Consider the following 20483-nt stretch of genomic DNA (forward strand, 5'->3'; position numbering starts at 1 on the left):
AGGTTCTAGGTCTCTCTGAGCTGGGGTCTTTTCCTACCAAGAATTTTTCTATGGATCTACCTTTCCGCTGACCTTTCTTCATTTTGCTATGACCTTGGGTTGGGGAGGGGCTGCTTCACAGAGGTTGGGTGTTGGGATCCCTAGAGGCTTTACTCACTGAGTGTAATATCTCCAGCTGGCCAGTGGGGGTGCTAGAGGATTTGCTCACTGAGTGTAATTTCTACAGCTGGCCAGTAGGAGGTGCTGGTTGCTTTCTCTGGAGTATCTGTGACCTTGATTGAGGCCTTCCCCCTTAGCCTAGAGGCCGTGATTGAACCTGTTAAATACTTTTGCCTTCAATCAATGGTGGGCTCTACCCTGAGGTGAGGTCATCCCTCTCCCTATTGTAATCTGGGCTGGTTCTTCTGCTCACACACCTGTGCCTGGGGCAGAAGTAGTCTGTAATTGTATTTGCTCTGGGAAGAGGCCTCAGCCAATGGAGGCGTGGACTAAGAATTCCTCACATCAGAGGAACCCCAGGATGATGTCTGAAGCTCTCCTGCCCTGGAGCTCTCCCCCCAGCCCTACCAGCAACCTCCAGAAGATCAGCACCAACACCTCTGCTCTGTAGTTGCCCCAAGTTCCCATGGTCTAGCCCGGCTGCTGATCTATCAGGTCCTGCTCTTGAGCCCTCAGGCTCCCCAGGATCCAACACTATAGCTAATCAGGCTGTCTGTGCCTGGACTCACTCACAACTGCAGAAGACAAATCCTGAGGTAAATGTTCTTCTCCCAGCATTTCTTTCTGGTTTTTGTGCCTTGGATTTCTGTAAAGAGGTTTGTTTCATATTGTAGATGGGGAAATATCAGAAGACTTTAGAACTCTGCTTGTCTTCTCTCAGCCATCTTGGTTGGAAGTCAACACTATTGTTCTACTAGAAACCAGGAGAGATGGAAATGCAGGGAAGCTGGAAGGATTTGCATGAATTGATGCTGAGTGAGATGAGCAGAACCAGCAGAACATTGTACACCCTAACAGCAACATGGGAGTGATAATCAATGATAATGGACTTATTCATTCCATCAATGCAACAATCAGGCACAATTCTGGGATATCTGTGATAGAGAATACCATCTGTGTCCAGAGAAAGAATTGTGGAGTTTAAACAAAGACCAAAGACTAATACTTTAATTTGAAAAAAATCATTATTATGTAAACTTGCTATCTCTTATACTTTATTTTTTCCCCTTAAGAATATGATTTCTCTTTCATCCCATTCAACTTAGATCAGTGTATACCATGGAAACAATGTAAAGACTAATAGACTACCTTCTGAGGGGATGGGGCGAGGGAAGCAAGATTAGGGGGAAAATTGTAAAATTCAAAAACTAAATAAATTTTTAAAAAAGAATTTACTGGGGTGGCTAGGTGGTGCAGTAGATAGAACACCAGCTCTGGAGTTAGGAGTACCTGAGTTCAAATCCATCCTCAGACACTTCATAATTACCTAGCTGTGTGGCCTTGGGCAAGCCACTTAACCCCATTGTCTTGCAAAAAAAAGCCTAAAAATAAATTTACCACTATTTTTATATATGTTTAATAAGTTATAACTTCATTATCCATGTTGTCTTTTAAGAAAATGTAGTTTACTTCCTTAGTACATTTAATGTCTACCCCTGATTATTTTTATTTTGATCAATGCACAATATATTTTGCCTTTTATCTTTATCCTGTGTTTATCTCTCTGATTCAGATGTGTCTTATAAACAACATATTGTAAGATTCTGGTTTTTAATCCATTCTGCTATCTGCTTTCATTTTATGGGAAAGTTCATCCCATTCACATTTACAGTTAAGATTATTAATCCTGAATTTCCCTCCATGTTATCTTTTCCCATTTATACTTTTCTCTTTCCTTTCCTCTTATTCCTCCTCAGCAATGTTTTACTTCCTTTCCCCTTTAATTTTTCTTTTAAAATTTTAACTTTCAGTTTATTTTCACTTATATCTTTTGCTTTTTCTTTAATTAGTTCCTTCTTTCCTTTTCTCTCCCTTCCTTCCACTCATCCCCCACCTCCCTGTACAATGGAATAGATTTTTAATCCAAATTAGGAATTTATCTCATTCCTCTCTGGGCCAAATCTATTGAATAGGATTTGCTCAGTTTTTATACCCTCCCTTCATTCCCTCAACTATAATAGATCTTTGTATCTTTTCCAGGCTCTTTTTTTATCTAGATTTTCTGATAGACTAATAATTAATAAATTATCTCTTCAGGATCTATTTTCCAGGTCATTTCTTTTTCCTAAAAAGTATTAACTTTTCTTTAATTTTTTCAGTCTTTTTACTTCATTTAATGTAATCTTGGTATTATTTATCCACTAATGTGTAGCCTTCTCCTTCTTTTAATGTTTTTATTGTTTTAACCCTATCTTGTACTTATATCCCTTTTATCAAATCATACTCCTTTTAAATTACCTGATAAGAGTATTTTCAATCAATCAAAAGTTGCTTGCTTGCTTGATAAGCTCTAAATACTATCAATCAAATGTTGATTGAGTACTTGATTGATAAGCACAGTTGCCTTATAGTCATTAAATATTCTTCCCTCTTCTGTCTCATTAGAAATACACTTCTTAAGAGCCATGAATCAAATTAAATTACAGTCACTTTATTCCTTACCTTCTCTTCAAGTACCCCACATGGACCCACAATTCACATGAGCCATGGCATCATGAAAAGCCAAATCATTTCATGAAACATTTGTACCACCCCTAACCACCCCCCCCCCCGCATTCTCTCTTCCATATTTGTCCCCTTTAGCTTCCCAACCATGGTATTTTAACTAAAGTATGACTTAACATAAGATCACTTTCTAATCTCTTTATTTCAAACCCTCTGCCCAAAAGGTACTACAAACTTCTAAGTATCTAGTGAAGTAAAGTCACTTCTAATTTAATTAACTATAGAATCTCTAAGTTCTCTAAGTACTGGAACACTCCAAAGGTCTCTCTTAAGAACTTTACAATTAATTGAAAAGGTATGAGAGACACTGACTTAGGACCACCCAGTATAGGATGCCTTCATCAGAGAAAGTGCTGAGCTCTATGAGCAAGACAGAATTAAAGTAGATCAGAGGAAACATGAAACACATAAGTTCAGAGTTAACACCCCAACTTTTCACCTGGACTATTTGTCTCAAATATAATGATATTATTTTGTTCTTTTTCAACCATACCAATGTCCTCTAAATTCAGTTTCTTCAATTATATTCAACACTTTACCTATCCTAAGAGACATACCATTCTCAAGCATTACAAATGTTATCTTTCCTTGTAGGATTGCATACAATTTAATGTTCTTGATTATCATGAGTTTTGTTTTGTTTTTCCCCCTTTCTGTTTACCATTTTATGTATCACTTGAGTCTTGTATTTGAAGATTGAATTTTCTGTTCAGTTCTGGTCCTTTTATCAGGAAATTTTGGGAGTTCTCTATTGAACCTTTTCCCTAACACAATAAACTGAATTTTGAAAATTAATAAATTCTTGGTTTTAATCCAAGGTCCTTTGCCCTCTGAAATTTGGTATTTCAGTGTTTGGTATTCCAGTCCTTCAGTATTGAAGCTGATAAGTCCTATGTAAGACAGTGTTTCCTTTGTTTTTAAAATTGCTTCTTTTTTTTTTTAGTGCTTGCAGTAATTTCTCCTTTGAGAATTGTGGAATTTAACTGTAGTAGTCCTTGGAATTTTTATCCTGGGGTCTCTTCCTAGAGGAGTTGTATTTATTCTTTCAATGGCTATTTTGTTTTCTTGATCTAGCAGATTTGGATGGTTTTCCCTTATAATTTTCTGAAAAAATATTTTCCAGGCTCTTATCTGGATTTTCTATTAGATTAATAATTAATAAATTATCTCTCCTGGATCTCTTTTCCAGGTCATTTGTTTTTCCTTTTTGTTCTTTTTTTTTTTTTTTTTTGCAAGGCAAATGGGGTTGCCCAAGGCCACACAGCTAGGTAATTATTAAGTGTCTGAGGCCAGATTTGAACTCAGGTACTCCTGACTCCAGGGCTGGTGTTCTATCCACTGCACCACCTAGCTACCCATCATTTGTTTTTCCTAAAGAGCATTTACATTTTCTTCAGTTTTTTTTCAGCCTTTTTACTTTGTTTGATGGAATCTTGGTGTCTCATAGAGTCACTGGTTTTTGTTACTCCAGTGCTAAGTTTTATGGTTTTTTCAGTTAGTTTTTGCATTTTCTTTTTCAACTTGGTTAATTTTTACTTTTTGCTGAGTTGTATTCCCTTTCCAGTTGGTCAATTTGAGTTTTAGATGAGTTGTTTTCCTTTTCCAGTTGTTCGATTTAAGTCTTAGATGAGTTGCATTTCTTTTTCCAGTTGGTCGATTTGAGTTTTAGATGAGTTGCATTCCTTTTTTCAGTTAGTCATTTTATTTTTTGAAGAGTTACATGCTTTTTCCAGTTGACTACTTTTACTTCTAAAGCAATTGATTTCTTTGGTCAATTTTTCATAATTTTCCTGCATGACTTTCATTTTTTCTTTCTATTTTTCTTCTTCCTCTTCTTTGATATTTAAATTCTTTTTAAAGCCCATCTAAGGGGTTTTTCAATTTGAGTCCAATTCATAGACTTCTTTGAGACTTCTTAGGTAGGTAATTTTTCACTACTTTCTTCTTCAGAGGTGGCAATTTTGTCATCTTTATTTACATAGTAGCTTTCTATTGTTAGTCCTCTTTTAGGTGATTTTTGCTTATTTTGATTGTTTGAGCTGTGTTTCTGGGGCATAGGAAATATAGACCCAAGCTTTTTGTTCTGGGGTATGGTTCTGATCCCCAGTTTCTCATTGGCCAAGATGTTGCCTATGCAGCTCAGGCATTGCCTTTGCAGAGATTTGTTTCCTCCTTTATGTATAGCTCTACCTATGTAGTGGTTTGCTCCCAACCCAGTCTTGTCTTTTGTCCCAGTAATCCCAGAATTCAGACTTGGTTTGGGGTTGGGACACTCCCTCCTGGCTTGCTATTTAGCTGCCAGAACAAATGCTGTTGTCAAGCTGTCTGGACCCGGAATGCACTGTGGCTAAAAATCTCTTGCTGGCTTTCCTACTCTCCCACCTAATTGGACTTTATCTTTTCTCCCCAAAAGACAGATGTTCACTGGAGATCATCCATGATGTCTCCAGTTGAAAACTTGTTTCAATCTTGTCTTTTTTTTGGGAGGGGGATCTATAGCTCTAATGTCTGTGGGAAATTAGGTTGATTTTTTTAAATTTAGATGAATTATTTCACAGGACGTTTTTCAAACATCTTTCCATAAAACACACATTTTCTTACCTGTAACTTCACAAAAAGGAGTGAGGAAACAAAGAAGGATAGAGTTGCTGGTTACAGAAGACCCAGGTACTAAAGAACAATAAAAAGTTTGCTTCATTTCATAAAACGAACATGTTTTAAGTTTTATTAATTAAAAACCCATAGGTTGATGACAGTGAGCTGTCCTCAGTGCAATGGTAGAAGGTTCAGTGGAAGAGAGAGAAAGGAAGAGTTCATTTTTTAAGGAGACCAATATATCAGCTATTTCTCCATCCCTAATGATTCCAGCATTCAGAGCTTCTCACTGATCCACTGTGTGATTTCTTCTACCAGATTACACTTCAGTTGAACTCATGGTTTTTTCCCAAATTTGTGGAGGTGTTCAACTGTTTGTTTTTCAATTAATGTCAAACTGAATCAGGATTTTGCTTAAAGCAATGGAACCATAATGGGGCCTTTAAGAGCACAAATATTTCTTACCTCTACTATTCATGGAAACCTGGTTTCCACTCCACCTTCCCAAAATAATTAACCCTGGTCACTGAAGTATCATAGTTCTCATTCTCTCTCTCTCTCTGTCTCTCTCTCTCTCTCTCTCTCTCTCTCTCTCTCTCTCTCTCTCTCTCTCTCTGGCAAAATTAGATAGAATGGATAGGAGCTTGAAAAAGCAAATTTATATTCAATAATATTATAGCATCTTAATGTCTAGAGTTGTGCAAAGGGGACAGAGATGCCTCAAGTAGATAGTGGGTTCAGACTGATTGCTTATGTGTCTGTTCTTTGGTTCTGGAGATTACTGTTCAAGTCTAAGCTTGATATTTTCTGCAACTCTAAGATTCCTCAATATTTGCTCTACATTTATTGTAACTTCTTTCCATTTCCAAAACCAAAGATTTTATTCCCATATGTGGCAAAAAAATGGGTTTTTACTAGAAAGCACTGTACTTCACCTAGCAAAGTAAAATCTTGGGAGAAGTGGAGAAAAAAAATGCATTGTGTGCAGGAAAGTATCCCTAGAATTGATGCCCTTGCCTATCTTTCTTTTTATGTTGATCTTCAGTACTAGATTGAATATTTTGTGGAGTCAGGTGAGTGGCATGTTCTTGAGTTTCCAAAACTCTCTACTTCACAGGACTTTTTTCCATACATGAAGCAATGATCAATAAAACATATATTTCCCTACCTGTAGCTTCACAAAATTCTGGGAGACCACGAAGAAAGGTTGAACTGCCTGCTACAGAAGATCCAGGTACTAAAGAACAATAAAAATTTTGTTTTCTTTCATGAAATGAATATGTTTTAAGTCATATCAATTATGCACCTATAAGTTGATGACAATGAGCTGTCTTCACTGGGGTGGTAGAAGGTTCAGTGGGATGGAGAGAAGAAGAGTTCATTTTTTTAAGGAGACCAGTATATCAACTATTTGTCCATCCCCAAATGATCCCAGCATCCAGAGCTCCTCACTGCTCCACTGTATGATTTCTTTTACCAGATTTAGCTTTGACTGAACTCATGATTTTTTCAGGTTTGTGGTATTGTTCAATTGTTTGCTTGTTTTTCAGTTAATGATAACCTGAATTCAGGATGTTTCTTAAAAGAACAAAGCCCTAATGGGACCTTTAAGAGAACAAATATTTCCTCTCTCTACAATTCACAAAAACCTGGCTTCCACTCCATCTCCCTGAAACATTTCATCCTGATCATTGATGTATCATCATTCTCTGTCTCTCTGGCAAAACTAGATACAATGAACAGAAGCTTGAAAAGCAAATTTACGTTTGATATAATTATAGCATCTTAACCCTTATAGCTATCCAAAAGAGAACAGAGATGGCTTAGTAGACAGTGGGTCTAGTCTGAATGCTTATGTGGCTGCTATATAATTGTGGAGATTCCTATTCAGGCCTGAGCTGGATCAGATGTCCTTGTTATGCTCTCCAACTCTAGGATACCATGATTCCTCCAGATTGAGCTGATTTCTTGACATATATTATAAAATTGGATTTTTAAGAAGAATTATTTTGCTGTACCTAGGACTTTTCCTTACTGAGCAAAAGTCTGGAAGAAATGAAGTGAAAATATGGAAGAAGATATTCCTAAGATTTATTCACTCTTTTTTAAAACTGTGGGAAATCTGTTGAATGTTCTCAATTGGAAGTGTTTCTCATTATGTTGGCCTCTAATAGTAAACTGAATATTTTTCATACTCAAGTGAGTCACATGTCCTTGATTTTTCAAACCTCCATTGCTAATGTTTCTACTCAAGGCCCATCTATACATATAATAGATACTTTCCTGTAACTTCACAAAAACCAGTGAGGAAACAAAAAAGGGTAGAGTTGCTGGTTACAGAAGACCCAGGTACTAAAAAACAATAGAAAGTTTGTTTCATTTCATAAAACAAGCATGTTTTAAGTTTTATTAATTAAAAACCCATAAGTTGATGAGAGTGAGCTGTCCTCAGTGCAATGGTAGAAGGTTCAGTGGAACAAAGAGAAAGGAAGAGTTCATTTTTTTTAAGGAGACCAATATATCAGCTGTTTGTCCATCCCTAATGATTCCAGCATTCAGAGCTTCACCATTGCTCCACTGTGTGATTTCTTCTACCAGATTACACTTCAGTTGAACTCATGGTTTTTTCCCAAATTTGTGGAGGTGTTCAACTGTTTGTTTTTCAATTAATGTCAAACTGAATCAGGATTTTGCTTAAAGCAATGGAACCATAATGGGGCCTTTAAGAGCACAAATATTTCTTACCTCTACTATTCATGGAAACCTGGTTTCCACTCCACCTTCCCAAAATAATTAACCCTGGTCACTGAAGTATCATAGTTCTCATTCTCTCTCTCTCTCTCTGTCTCTCTCTCTCTCTCTCTCTCTCTCTCTCTCTCTCTCTCTCTGGCAAAATTAGATAGAATGGATAGGAGCTTGAAAAAGCAAATTTATATTCAATAATATTATAGCATCTTAATGTCTAGAGTTGTGCAAAGGGGACAGAGATGCCTCAGTAGATAGTGGGTTCAGACTGATTGCTTATATGTCTGTTCTTTGGTTCTGGAGATTACTGTTCAAGTCTAAGCTTGATATTCTCTGCAACTCTAAGATTCCTCGATATTTGCTCTACATTTATTGTAACTTCTTTCCATTTCCAAAACCAAAGATTTTATTCCCATATGTGGCAAAAAAATGGGTTTTTTACTAGAAAGCACTGTACTTCACCTAGCAAAGTAAAATCTTGGGAGAAGTGGAGAAAAAAAATGCATGTGTGCAGGAAAGTATCCCTAGAATTGATGCCCTCGCCTATCTTTCTTTTTATGTTGATCTTCAATACGAGATTGAATATTTTGTGGAGTCAGGTGAGTGGCATGTTCTTGATTTTCCAAAACTCTCCACTTCACAGGACTTTTTTCCATACATGAAGCAATGATCAATAAACCACATATTTCCCTACCTGTAACTTCAAAAAATTCTGGGAGACCACGAAGAAAGGTTGAACTGCCTGCTACAGAAGATCCAGGTACTAAAGAACAATAAAAATTTTGTTTTGTTTCATGAAATGCATATGTTTTAAGTCATATCAATTATACACCTATAGGTTGATGACAATGAGCTGTCTTCACTGGGGTGGTAGAAGGTTCAGTGGGATGGAGAGAGGAAGAGTTCCCTTTTTTAAGGAGACCAGTATATCAACTATTTGTCCATCCCCAAATGATCCCAGCATCCAGAGCTCCTCACTGCTCCACTGTATGATTTCTTTTACCAGATTTAACTTTGACTGATCTCATGATTTTTTTCAGGTTTGTGGTATTGTTCAATAGTTTGCTTGTTTTTCAGTTAATGATAACCTGAATTCAGGATGTTTCTTAAAAGAACAAAGCCCTAATGGGACCTTTAAGAGAACAAATATTTCCTCTCTCTGCAATTCACAAAAACCTGGCTTCCACTCCATCTCCCTGAAACATTTCATCCTGATCATTGATGTATCATCATTCTCTGTCTCTCTGGCAAAACTAGATACAATGAACAGAAGCTTGAAAAGCAAATTTATGTTTGATATAATTATAGCATCTTAACCCTTATAGCTATCCAAAAGAGAACAGAGATGGCTTAGTAGACAGTGGGTCTAGTCTGAATGCTTATGTGGCTGCTATATAATTGTGGAGATTCCTATTCAGGCCTGAGCTGGATCAGATGTCCTTGTTATGCTCTCCAACTCTAGGATACCATGATTCCTCCAGATTGAGCTGATTTCTTGACATATATTATAAAATTGGATTTTTAAGAAGAATTATTTTGCTGTACCTAGGACTTTTCCTTACTGAGCAAAAGTCTGGAAGAAATGAAGTGAAAATATGGAAGAAGATATTCCTAAGATTTATTCACTCTTTTTTAAAACTGTGGGAAATCTGTTGAATGTTCTCAATTGGAAGTGTTTCTCATTATGTTGGCCTCTAATAGTAAACTGAATATTTTTCATACTCAAGTGAGTCACATGTCCTTGATTTTTCAAACCTCCATTGCTAATGTTTCTACTCAAGGCCCATCTATACATATAATAGATACTTTCCTGTAACTTCACAAAAACCAGTGAGGAAACAAAAAAGGGTAGAGTTGCTGGTTACAGAAGACCCAGGTACTAAAAAACAATAGAAAGTTTGTTTCATTTCATAAAACAAGCATGTTTTAAGTTTTATTAATTAAAAACCCATAAGTTGATGAGAGTGAGCTGTCCTCAGTGCAATGGTAGAAGTTTCAGTGGAACAAAGAGAAAGGAAGAGTTCATTTTTTTTAAGGAGACCAATATATCAGCTGTTTGTCCATCCCTAATGATTCCAGCATTCAGAGCTTCACCATTGCTCCACTGTGTGATTTCTTCTACCAGATTACACTTCAGTTGAACTCATGGTTTTTTCCCAAATTTGTGGAGGTGTTCAACTGTTTGTTTTTCAATTAATGTCAAACTGAATCAGGATTTTGCTTAAAGCAATGGAACCATAATGGGGCCTTTAAGAGCACAAATATTTCTTACCTCTACTATTCATGGAAACCTGGTTTCCACTCCACCTTCCCAAAATAATTAACCCTGGTCACTGAAGTATCATAGTTCTCATTCTCTCTCTCTCTCTCTCTCTCTCTCTCTCTCTCTCTCTCTCTGGCAAAATTAGATAGAATGGATAGGAGCTTGAAAAAGCAAATTTATATTCAATAATATTATAGCATCTTAATGTCTAGAGTTGTGCAAAGGGGACAGAGATGCCTCAGTAGATAGTGGGTTCAGACTGATTGCTTATATGTCTGTTCTTTGGTTCTGGAGATTACTGTTCAAGTCTAAGCTTGATATTCTCTGCAACTCTAAGATTCCTCGATATTTGCTCTACATTTATTGTAACTTCTTTCCATTTCCAAAACCAAAGATTTTATTCCCATATGTGGCAAAAAAAATGGGTTTTTTACTAGAAAGCACTGTACTTCACCTAGCAAAGTAAAATCTTGGGAGAAGTGGAGAAAAAAATGCATGTGTGCAGGAAAGTATCCCTAGAATTGATGCCCTTGCCTATCTTTCTTTTTATGTTGATCTTCAATACGAGATTGAATATTTTGTGGAGTCAGGTGAGTGGCATGTTCTTGATTTTCCAAAACTCTCCACTTCACAGGACTTTTTTCCATACATGAAGCAATGATCAATAAACCACATATTTCCCTACCTGTAACTTCAAAAAATTCTGGGAGACCACGAAGAAAGGTTGAACTGCCTGCTACAGAAGATCCAGGTACTAAAGAACAATAAAAATTTTGTTTTGTTTCATGAAATGCATATGTTTTAAGTCATATCAATTATACACCTATAGGTTGATGACAATGAGCTGTCTTCACTGGGGTGGTAGAAGGTTCAGTGGGATGGAGAGAGGAAGAGTTCCCTTTTTTAAGGAGACCAGTATATCAACTATTTGTCCATCCCCAAATGATCCCAGCATCCAGAGCTCCTCACTGCTCCACTGTATGATTTCTTTTACCAGATTTAACTTTGACTGATCTCATGATTTTTTTCAGGTTTGTGGTATTGTTCAATTGTTTGCTTGTTTTTCAGTTAATGATAACCTGAATTCAGGATGTTTCTTAAAAGAACAAAGCCCTAATGGGACCTTTAAGAGAACAAATATTTCCTCTCTCTACAATTCACAAAAACCTGGCTTCCACTCCATCTCCCTGAAACATTTCATCCTGATCATTGATGTATCATCATTCTCTGTCTCTCTGGCAAAACTAGATACAATGAACAGAAGCTTGAAAAGCAAATTTATGTTTGATATAATTATAGCATCTTAACCCTTATAGCTATCCAAAAGAGAACAGAGATGGCTTAGTAGACAGTGGGTCTAGTCTGAATGCTTATGTGGCTGCTATATAATTGTGGAGATTCCTATTCAGGCCTGAGCTGGATCAGATGTCCTTGTTATGCTCTCCAACTCTAGGATACCATGATTCCTCCAGATTGAGTTGATTTCTTGACATATATTATAAAATTGGATTTTTAAGAATTATTTTGCTGTATCCAGGACTTTTCCTTACTGAGCAAAAATATGGAAGAAATGAAGTGAAAATATGGAAGTAGATATTCCTAAGATGTATTCACTCTTTTTTAAAACTGTGAGAAATCTGTTGAATGTTCTCAATTGGATGTGTTTCTTATTATGTTGGCCTCTAATACTAAATTGAATATTTTTCATACTCAAGTGAGTCACATGTCCTTGATTTTTTAAACCTCCATTGCTAATGTTTCTACTCAAGACCCATCTATACATATAATAGACACTTTCCTGTAACTTCACAAAAACCAGTGATGTGGCAAAAAAGAGGTCATTTGCCATTTTCAGATAACCCAGGTATAGTAAAATAAGAAAAGATGTGCATATAATTGTTTTAGGCATTGTTACCATGAAGTAAACCCTATTATGATAAAGGTAGTTTAATGGAGTGGTTGAAAATTGTATGGGAAGAATTAAATAAGGCTCAGTAAGATGGAAAGAGGTAATGGAGACAATGAATTCAGACTACTTCTTTTTAAAGTATTTCTAGGAAAGGGGAGGAAAAGCTTTGTTCATAATCTTTTATCCTTATTTTTTTCCTCTTAATCTGGTTCTTCATACTCACATGCCTTTCAGACCCTCTACCCTTCATTTCTCTCCATGGTCATTACATCTGCAATGGTGACACAAATGCCTTAATGAATCAACTTAACTCTAATCTAGTCTTCAGTCCTTAGACACCTTGTCTTATCATCCACCACATCTTGCCAAACCTGAATATGGAAGTGCTCAGATCATCTTTTCCCCTTCTATTCTACTCATGTGCTAATAAATGGATCTGGAGGAAATAATGAAATCATGCTAACAGATCAACTATAAATTTATGTTATCTAATTTCAATGAAGCCTTCACTATAGCAAGATAAATTTTTATTCCAATATCTAAAGTGAGAGAATGTTCCAAATATTCTCACTGATTCTTGAACTTCTTACATCACAGCTTTCCACCAGTCTCTTAGATGAGAATGGCACCTACAGCACCTTCAGCATCCCTCATGAGCTTTAACTTCACTCCAGTTTTGGATAAAGAATGTCCTTTCTCCTTGACAAAGCTAACCTCTCTACATTCACTCTTGATTCTATCCCCCTCATTCTCCAGCAGATTGTTCCCCATTTATTCACAATCCAACCTCCTCTTTCCATTGACACAATGTTCTCTAAGTTGTCAAATATAATAGTCTTTTCTCAATCCTCAATTTATTTTAGTTTTCTGGCTACATTCTCTTTCCTCTTTAGATTTTTGTGTTATTGCTCTCTCATGGTTCCCCTCCTTCTTATCTTCTTTGTGAAGACTCTATTCTGAATTTTTCTTTCCCTGTTCCTGTATATTTCACTTGAAAATCTCAATGCAACTCTATGCTCTTAATTATCATGTCTATTGAGATGTTTCCAACTTAATACTCTCTTTTGATTTACAGTCATTCATCAGCCTTTGCTTCTTGGTCATCTCAGAGGCATCTCAATTCAATATGCCCAAAACATAATGCATTGTTTTTCCCTGTAGGCCTTCTCATCTTCCAAATTTTCCCTTTCCTTTTGAGAGCACCATCCTCCCAATATTTTCTGTGTTCACAATTTCAGAATTATCCTCAACTTCTCAATGGAACTCATCTCACAAAGACAATCTGCTGTCAAATTTTATCTCCAATGTTAACATGTCATGTATATAAGATATACATGTCATGTATATTTTTCTCCATTCATAGAAATATGATCCTCAATTGGCCCTCATCACCTCTGTGATGAAAGAAAAACCCAATTAATTATTATAATTATTATATTATATTTATATTATTTATTATTATATTTATATTATATTATATATTATATTATAATTATAATAAATTTTTTATTAGACTAGCTAATAATCAATAAATTGATAGTCAGTGATCTCTCTCAGTAACCACAGACAAAAACCATGAAAACATCAGGAATGCTTTAAATACCTATGGAAAAGGGAATGCATCCTTCTACTGAGAATGTGACTTGATCATAAGCCTCAGCCCCCACAGCTATCTGGACAGAGGAATACATCTCCTCTCATACCACTGTAGTTGTTTTTTTCATTCATGAGCTGAATCATGCTAAATCCTAATGAAGGAATACAAGGGGCTTATTCTTTCTGGTCAAGAATTCACCTAGATTAGATTCTGTTTATTTTCTAAAATAAGTAAGATTTCCTGTTTTGATGGGGTCCTCTCCAAGACTGAGGAACATGCATCCCAAAGATTAGAAAAATCTCCTCTTACAGTTATGTCATTCAGAGACTGACTGGCTCACCTAGAAGGAGCTGTATGAATGAAGAATGAATGAAAAAATTTAAAAACCTCAATCAATTAATTATGAATTATCAATATAATGAAAACAAATAATCCTTGGGGTACATTTTCTTTATTGTACCAAACTCTATTGGCCACAGGACCTATTTTCAGAAACAAGCCCACTATAATTAAACATTAATTTAATGCAGTACTAGCTCTAGAGCTATTTTCCAAAACTCCCATTTGCATTAAAAACTGAGTCTCTAGAATTTAGCTACATTTTCTCCCACAATCCAGGAGAAAAACCCTGAGGAGTTGGGTGATTATTTTTCTAATATTCTTGTTCACAATCCCCAAACAATAGCCTTCCCTCCCAATGATTATCAGTTTATGTCAATTAGTCAGGCACCCAGAATTAGTTTTTATTTAGAAGTACTTACTAAAGCAGTACAGTAAAAACCATTGGTAGAAAGCATCCTCCTAAATGTTTGTGGCTCCCACAATATATAGGATGCAGAGGAAAGTGGTTCAAGTTTGTAAAGTTCAGAAGGAAAATGGATAAACTCACAGCTCCTGGAAGTCCATTTACTGAAAATTTTTTACTCTCCTTCATGGGCACTCCAAACTTGTCTTTAGTAATGGCATACTCTCTGTCAAGCTCCATATAGAGTCCTCTGCATTTGTTGTTCTCAGCTCCCAATGCAGACACTGCTTCTAATCACTGACCCCAGATTTTTCTCTGATCACATACACACATACACACACACACACTCACACACACCACACACACCACACAGCACACACACATACACACTCACACACCACACAGACACACACTCACACACACCACACACCACACACCACACAGACACACACACACACACACACACTCACACACATACCACACACCACACAGACACACACATACACACACACACACACACACACACACACACACACACACACACAGAACTTCTGGGACTGTTGTCCCTGCTGACCTTTGGAATCGATCTGTTTGCAATTTTGTACAAAACCCACAGGGTGAGACTGAGTCTCAGTCAGTCTCAATATACTTAGCAGCTTCATAAGCTTTCCAGGCACTCTCTTCCTTTCCCATTTAATTAACCAGCCTGATTACATTTAGACTAATGCCATTGATAGATTGATCAATTCAATAATCTTGATCTTAACTCTGCTTAATTCAGTCAAGAAGTCCAGTCCTCTACAATTATATTTCCTAAGGTCAAATAGCTACCAGTCATATACTGTTTTAAGGTTTGAACAGCATTTTGTGAATACTTCTTAGCTTCACAACATTCTTTGCAGGCAGGTACTATTATTATCCCTGTCTTGTAGATGAAGAAACAAAATCAAATAATAGTAGCTCAAATTTATTTAGTGTATACTATGAGCTAAGGATTAAGTTTCTTTCAAACTTAAACTCATTTGATCCTCATATCAACCCTGGAAGCTGGGTACTATTATCATCAGAATTTACAATTGAAGAAATTGAGACATCTAGAATAAGATAAATGTCTTGCTCAGGGTCACTCAGCCTGTAAATGTATCTGAGACCCTATATGAACTCAAAACTTACTGAATTCAGATCTAGGAATCTGTCCATTGTACACCAAGTTGCCTACATAGATGCTAGTTATAGCATGTTCATCTTTTGTAAGAGCGTAAGGTCTCTTCAAAAATTAGAATAATAATTGGTCTGTAAGCATCCTTATAATGCATATTTATTGCCTAAGCACCTATGACATTGGTTGATTTGTTTGCTTTTTTGGCAAGGCAATGGGGTTAAATGACTTGCCCAAGGTCACATAGCTAGGTAATTATTCAGAGTCTGAGATCTGATTTGAACTCAGGTCCTTCCTGATTCCCAGGCTGGTGCTCCATCCACTGCACCACCTAGCTGCCCCTGCACCTATGGCATTGGGAGGAAGAATAGCTATTTTCTTCTCAGATGATCCCAGAATAGAGACTAAGTTTCTCACTGCTTATTTTCATGATCTCTTTCTTCATATGCAGAGTAGGTGAGTTATTGATTTTCTGTTTCCCAAACCTGGGAATTTCCTTAGGCATGTCTTGAAATTAGGAACTGAGAAGGAAATGAATACTAAAACCCTGAATAAGGAATAAGAATCAGAAGGGGGGGGGGAGAGATATAATGGAGAGGAGAAGAGAAACCCTAGAATTGAAACTTCCTTCCAAAAGGGAGAGGATTGCACTGGATACTCTTGATCAAATTCTTTTCATTTTCATCCTGAGAATCCTATGAATTCTTCCTGGTTCTAATCAGGAAGCAAGTTCTAATACTTTCTCATCTTTTCTTTTGTATGGTACTTGTTTCCACAAAGGCAACAGTCAACTACACATACCTTTTCTGGTATATATCGCACTCACAAAGTCACCAAAGGAAATCTTCCAATAATTCACTAAATTTTAATGTCTTCAAATATAATGTTTCTGGAAACCTAGTAGAAACAAGAGAAAGTTTTACTTCTGCCCTGTTGCACTTTCCTTCTGAATCCATATGAAAATGGAGTTGCAGCAGCTCTCAGTCCACTTTACAAACCTGCCTTCCAAGTAAAATTTAACCTCTGTCAAGGGAGAGCATTAGATTCCTAGGCAGATGCACTTAGTTCAACGAGGTCCAGACTAAGGATGAAGGCAACTGGGTTTCAATCTACCTCTGCTCCAAAAAGTCCATGTAATTAGGATAATTCAATTATCTTCTCTGACCTTTTAGAAGGGAAGGATTCAATTACATAGGGTCTAAAATCCTGGGATTTAAAATCTGAAGGACCTTAGAGAACATATAATCCAACTCCTCATTCAAAAGATGTGCAGATGAGAGCCCTGAGTCACTCAGGTATTGAGTGTCAAAACAGAGATTTAATCCGACACCTGCTACACCTTCAAAGAGATAGCTTAGAATGGTGCCAATAAACTGACATTCTCCTTCTCATAGGAGAAATCTTTATCTTTCCTAGGCAACTGAGAACATTTTACATGCAAAGATAAAGAAAAGATAGTGAAGAAGAAACAGGGACCCAGTGAACTCAATGATTTGTCTTCAGAGGGGGACCTTTGAAAGTCAGTTCTTCCTTTTTATTTCCTTCCTTTTCACAATACCATAAGAAGTCACCTCTATCAATCAATCCATAAATACTTATTGAGCACCTATGATGTGCCAAACTCTATGGTAGGCAATGAGAATACTAGTACAAAGAGTGAAATAATCCCCAATTGCAACGAGTTTACATTCTAAGGAGAAAATAAACCAAATATATAAAAATAAGTACATCAAAAGGTTGATTAATAAAAATAAATACAAAGAAATTAAATATAAAGCACTTTGAGTGGGAATTTATTAGCACTTGAGGGATCTGGAAAAGCTTCATGTAGAAAGAAGATGGAGCCTAAGCTGAGTCTTAAATCAACAGTCCTCAAAATGTGGTCTGAGGACCCATGGATGTACTAAAGATACTACCAAGGGGTCCTCTAAGGCAAAACAAATTTCATGATAATACAAAGTCATTATTTCTCCCCATAAAATATTGCCTCCATTTTTTCAATCATATATACTAGTGGGGTCAGGTTTTCTTCATATCCTTCAACCAAAACAACATATTACAAAAAATGCAGATGTGATAATCTGACTGCTTTCTATTAAGTCAAATAGTCAAGTGATTTTCAAAAAAAAGATGAGGGGAGGAGTGAAAGAAGGAAGGTTAAAAGTAAAACTGCCATTCTTCCCACTTTTTTGTATTGGAAAATAGTTATTTTTCATTTTAAAATATATTTATAAAGACTTATATTGACTTATAATTTTAAATAAATTGAAAAATATTTCAAATTTTCTTTGTTTTAATTCTTAATTTGAAATATTTAGCTAGTAAATATCAGTTGATAACCCACAGAAACAAAAGTTCTTTGAAGTATTCAATGATATTTGATTATTAAAGGGTTCAGAGACTCCAAATTTTGGGATCTATTGCCTTTATTTGAAAAGATTAGATATTATGAGGCAGAGGTAAGGAGTGATTCTTTCCTTTGTATTCCAGACATGTAGGATAGCCAATACAAAGTACAGGCATGAGAGATATGTGTCAGGAATAAAAAGGACAATTTGATATGATCACAGCATAGAAGAGTAAGAATAATGTTCAATGACTCCAGGACAGATTGAGGACAGATTTTGCAGGACTTTTTTGAAAAGCTAAACAGAGACATTTTAATTTTGTCCTAGAGGTAAAAGGGAGCTACAGGGTTAAGTAGGGAAGTCATATGGTCAGATCTTTACTTAAGGAGAATGACTTTGGGATGGATCTCAGTGGTAATTAACTTGAGGCAGAGCAATCAGCTAGAAGACTATTGCAATAATCTAGGCAAAAGATGATGAAAACCTGAACTAAGATGGTAGCTGTGTAGGTGAAGAGATGGGTATATTGATGGGTAAGTATAAAGAGCTTCCGTTAGACAGCTCATTGAGAGTAAAGAGGATTCTGTGCTGTCTGGCTTTTGGTCTCCCTCACTGTTCCAAACCAACAGTTTGAGAATATTCTTTTTGACTTGGCACAAATGAGGAATGGAAAATTGTTTTTCCACAACCATGATGCATCTTCTTTTCCTTATGAATAGAGTCATAGGATTTAAAACAGCAGGGCACCTAAGAAGTCATCCAATAAAAGTAATTCATGTTTGCCAGTGGAGAAACTGAGGTCCAGAAAGCTGAGGTGAAAATCAAATTTATATAAGAAGTGAGTACCTCATCACAACACAGACAGACTCTGTGAAGGTAGAGACAGCAAGACTAAACCTAATCTCTAGGAAAACTAAGGTACTATCTTAAAGGTTATATTTGAAACATAAATCTCCCCTTTGAGGAACCTCAAATTCTCTTTCCTTTTTTCTAGCACCATGAGATTATGATAATTATGATTCATGACTGAGCAAACGGTGAACCCTAACTTGGAATGGTAGGAGGTGATGACCCATTGGATCAGTTCCTTGGAGGGTTCCCTTGAAGCAAAAAAAATGATTAATATTGAAATTTGTAACTCTAAAATTCCCTTTGGTATATAAGATAATTCTACCTGGATTTGGTTGTATCCATCATAAAATCCCTGTGAGCTTCAAGGTTATAGGCAGAACAATGAAGAAACTTCTGGAAAATAACTTCTGATGCCAGAAAAGGGAAAGAGCAAAGAGGGGAGTATCCAGCCTAAGAAAAAAAAAGTTTTGGGATAGCTGGGGAAGATCTGAAGAAAGTAAAGTCAGAAAAGAGAGGGGCAAACTTAAGAGATTCAAAGGTTCATCTCCCTGAATATTGATAGATTAGATAGTCTAATTAGATAGAAAAATAGACATGGGAAAAGAAAAACAGCCATCTTCCAATTTCTTAAAGAAGAAAACTGGGTCTGAGAATCAGCATTACTAAATTTGGAGTCAAAGCATACAGGCTTTTCAATTCACTTCTTATATTAATTTGGGTATCACCAGAGCTCTCTGTACCTCAATTTCTCCATTGGTAAACATGAACTATTTGAATCAGATGATTTCTTAGGTGTCTTACTGCTCTAAATCCTATGACTATTCAGAAGGGAAAGAAGATGCATCAGGGTGATGAAAAAATAATTTTGCATTCCTCATTCTAGCCAAGACAAAAAAGAGTCTTCTCAAAATGTTGGTTTGGAACAGTGCAGAAGACCCAAAGCCAGACAGTAAAGAAACTCTCAGTGAGCTGTCTAATGGAAACCCTTTTGCCTATAGTACACAGAGAAGGCACTATTCTGCCAGTCAAAGGAAGGATAACAGTTGAAACAGCTGCTGTCTGGCACCTGCCCCATCTATACTGTTGCTTGATATGAGAGTGGAGTCCTGGGCTCTTGGTTTCCTGTTTCCATCTGTGCTTTTGATGATGTTTTAGAAGGTTAGTTAATATCTAACCAAGGGCTCAGGGCCATCTTCAATACTGGTTTGAATTCTAGAAACAGTTGTTACACAATAGCAGGTTCTTCTACCAAAATAATGGTCTACTAAAATAACTCTTGACTAAGAGTCTCAGAGGCTTCTTTCTTATAATTGTCTCTTTGGTTCATGCCCAACAAGGGTTTATCCTGTATCTCCTGTTTCCCTTAGGGTTTCACAATCTTTCTTCAAGGCATTCAACAGAACAGAATTATCAAAAGTCTGTAAAGACAAGATGTAGTATTGATAATTTTGTCCCTGGGATCTCTGTTTTATCACCTCTCTGCTCCCACAGTGAATTATTCCCTGTATGTATATGTGATAGATTATATATGAGTGAATAAAATAGC

The 20483-nt window shown here is 36.4% G+C and overlaps 1 protein-coding gene across 5 annotated transcripts in view; it reads left to right on the forward strand.

Moving 5' to 3' along the window:
• Window positions 1-20483, forward strand: part of LOC141517828 (uncharacterized) — a 98605-nt gene that overhangs the window by 48558 nt on the left and 29564 nt on the right. For 2 of the 5 annotated variants that reach the window (XM_074229226.1, XM_074229227.1), the window contains exons 2-4: window positions 6437-6553; window positions 8708-8824; window positions 10962-11078. In XM_074229226.1, the coding sequence (XP_074085327.1) occupies window positions 6437-6553; window positions 8708-8824; window positions 10962-11078 (351 nt within the window). The remainder of the gene's footprint in view (window positions 1-6436; window positions 6554-8707; window positions 8825-10961; window positions 11079-20483) is intronic. The other 3 variants (XM_074229228.1, XM_074229230.1, XM_074229229.1) reach the window with 2 other exon arrangements.

This window comes from Macrotis lagotis, chromosome 3 (genome assembly GCF_037893015.1).
Source record: "Macrotis lagotis isolate mMagLag1 chromosome 3, bilby.v1.9.chrom.fasta, whole genome shotgun sequence".
Lineage (NCBI taxonomy): Eukaryota > Metazoa > Chordata > Mammalia > Peramelemorphia > Peramelidae > Macrotis > Macrotis lagotis.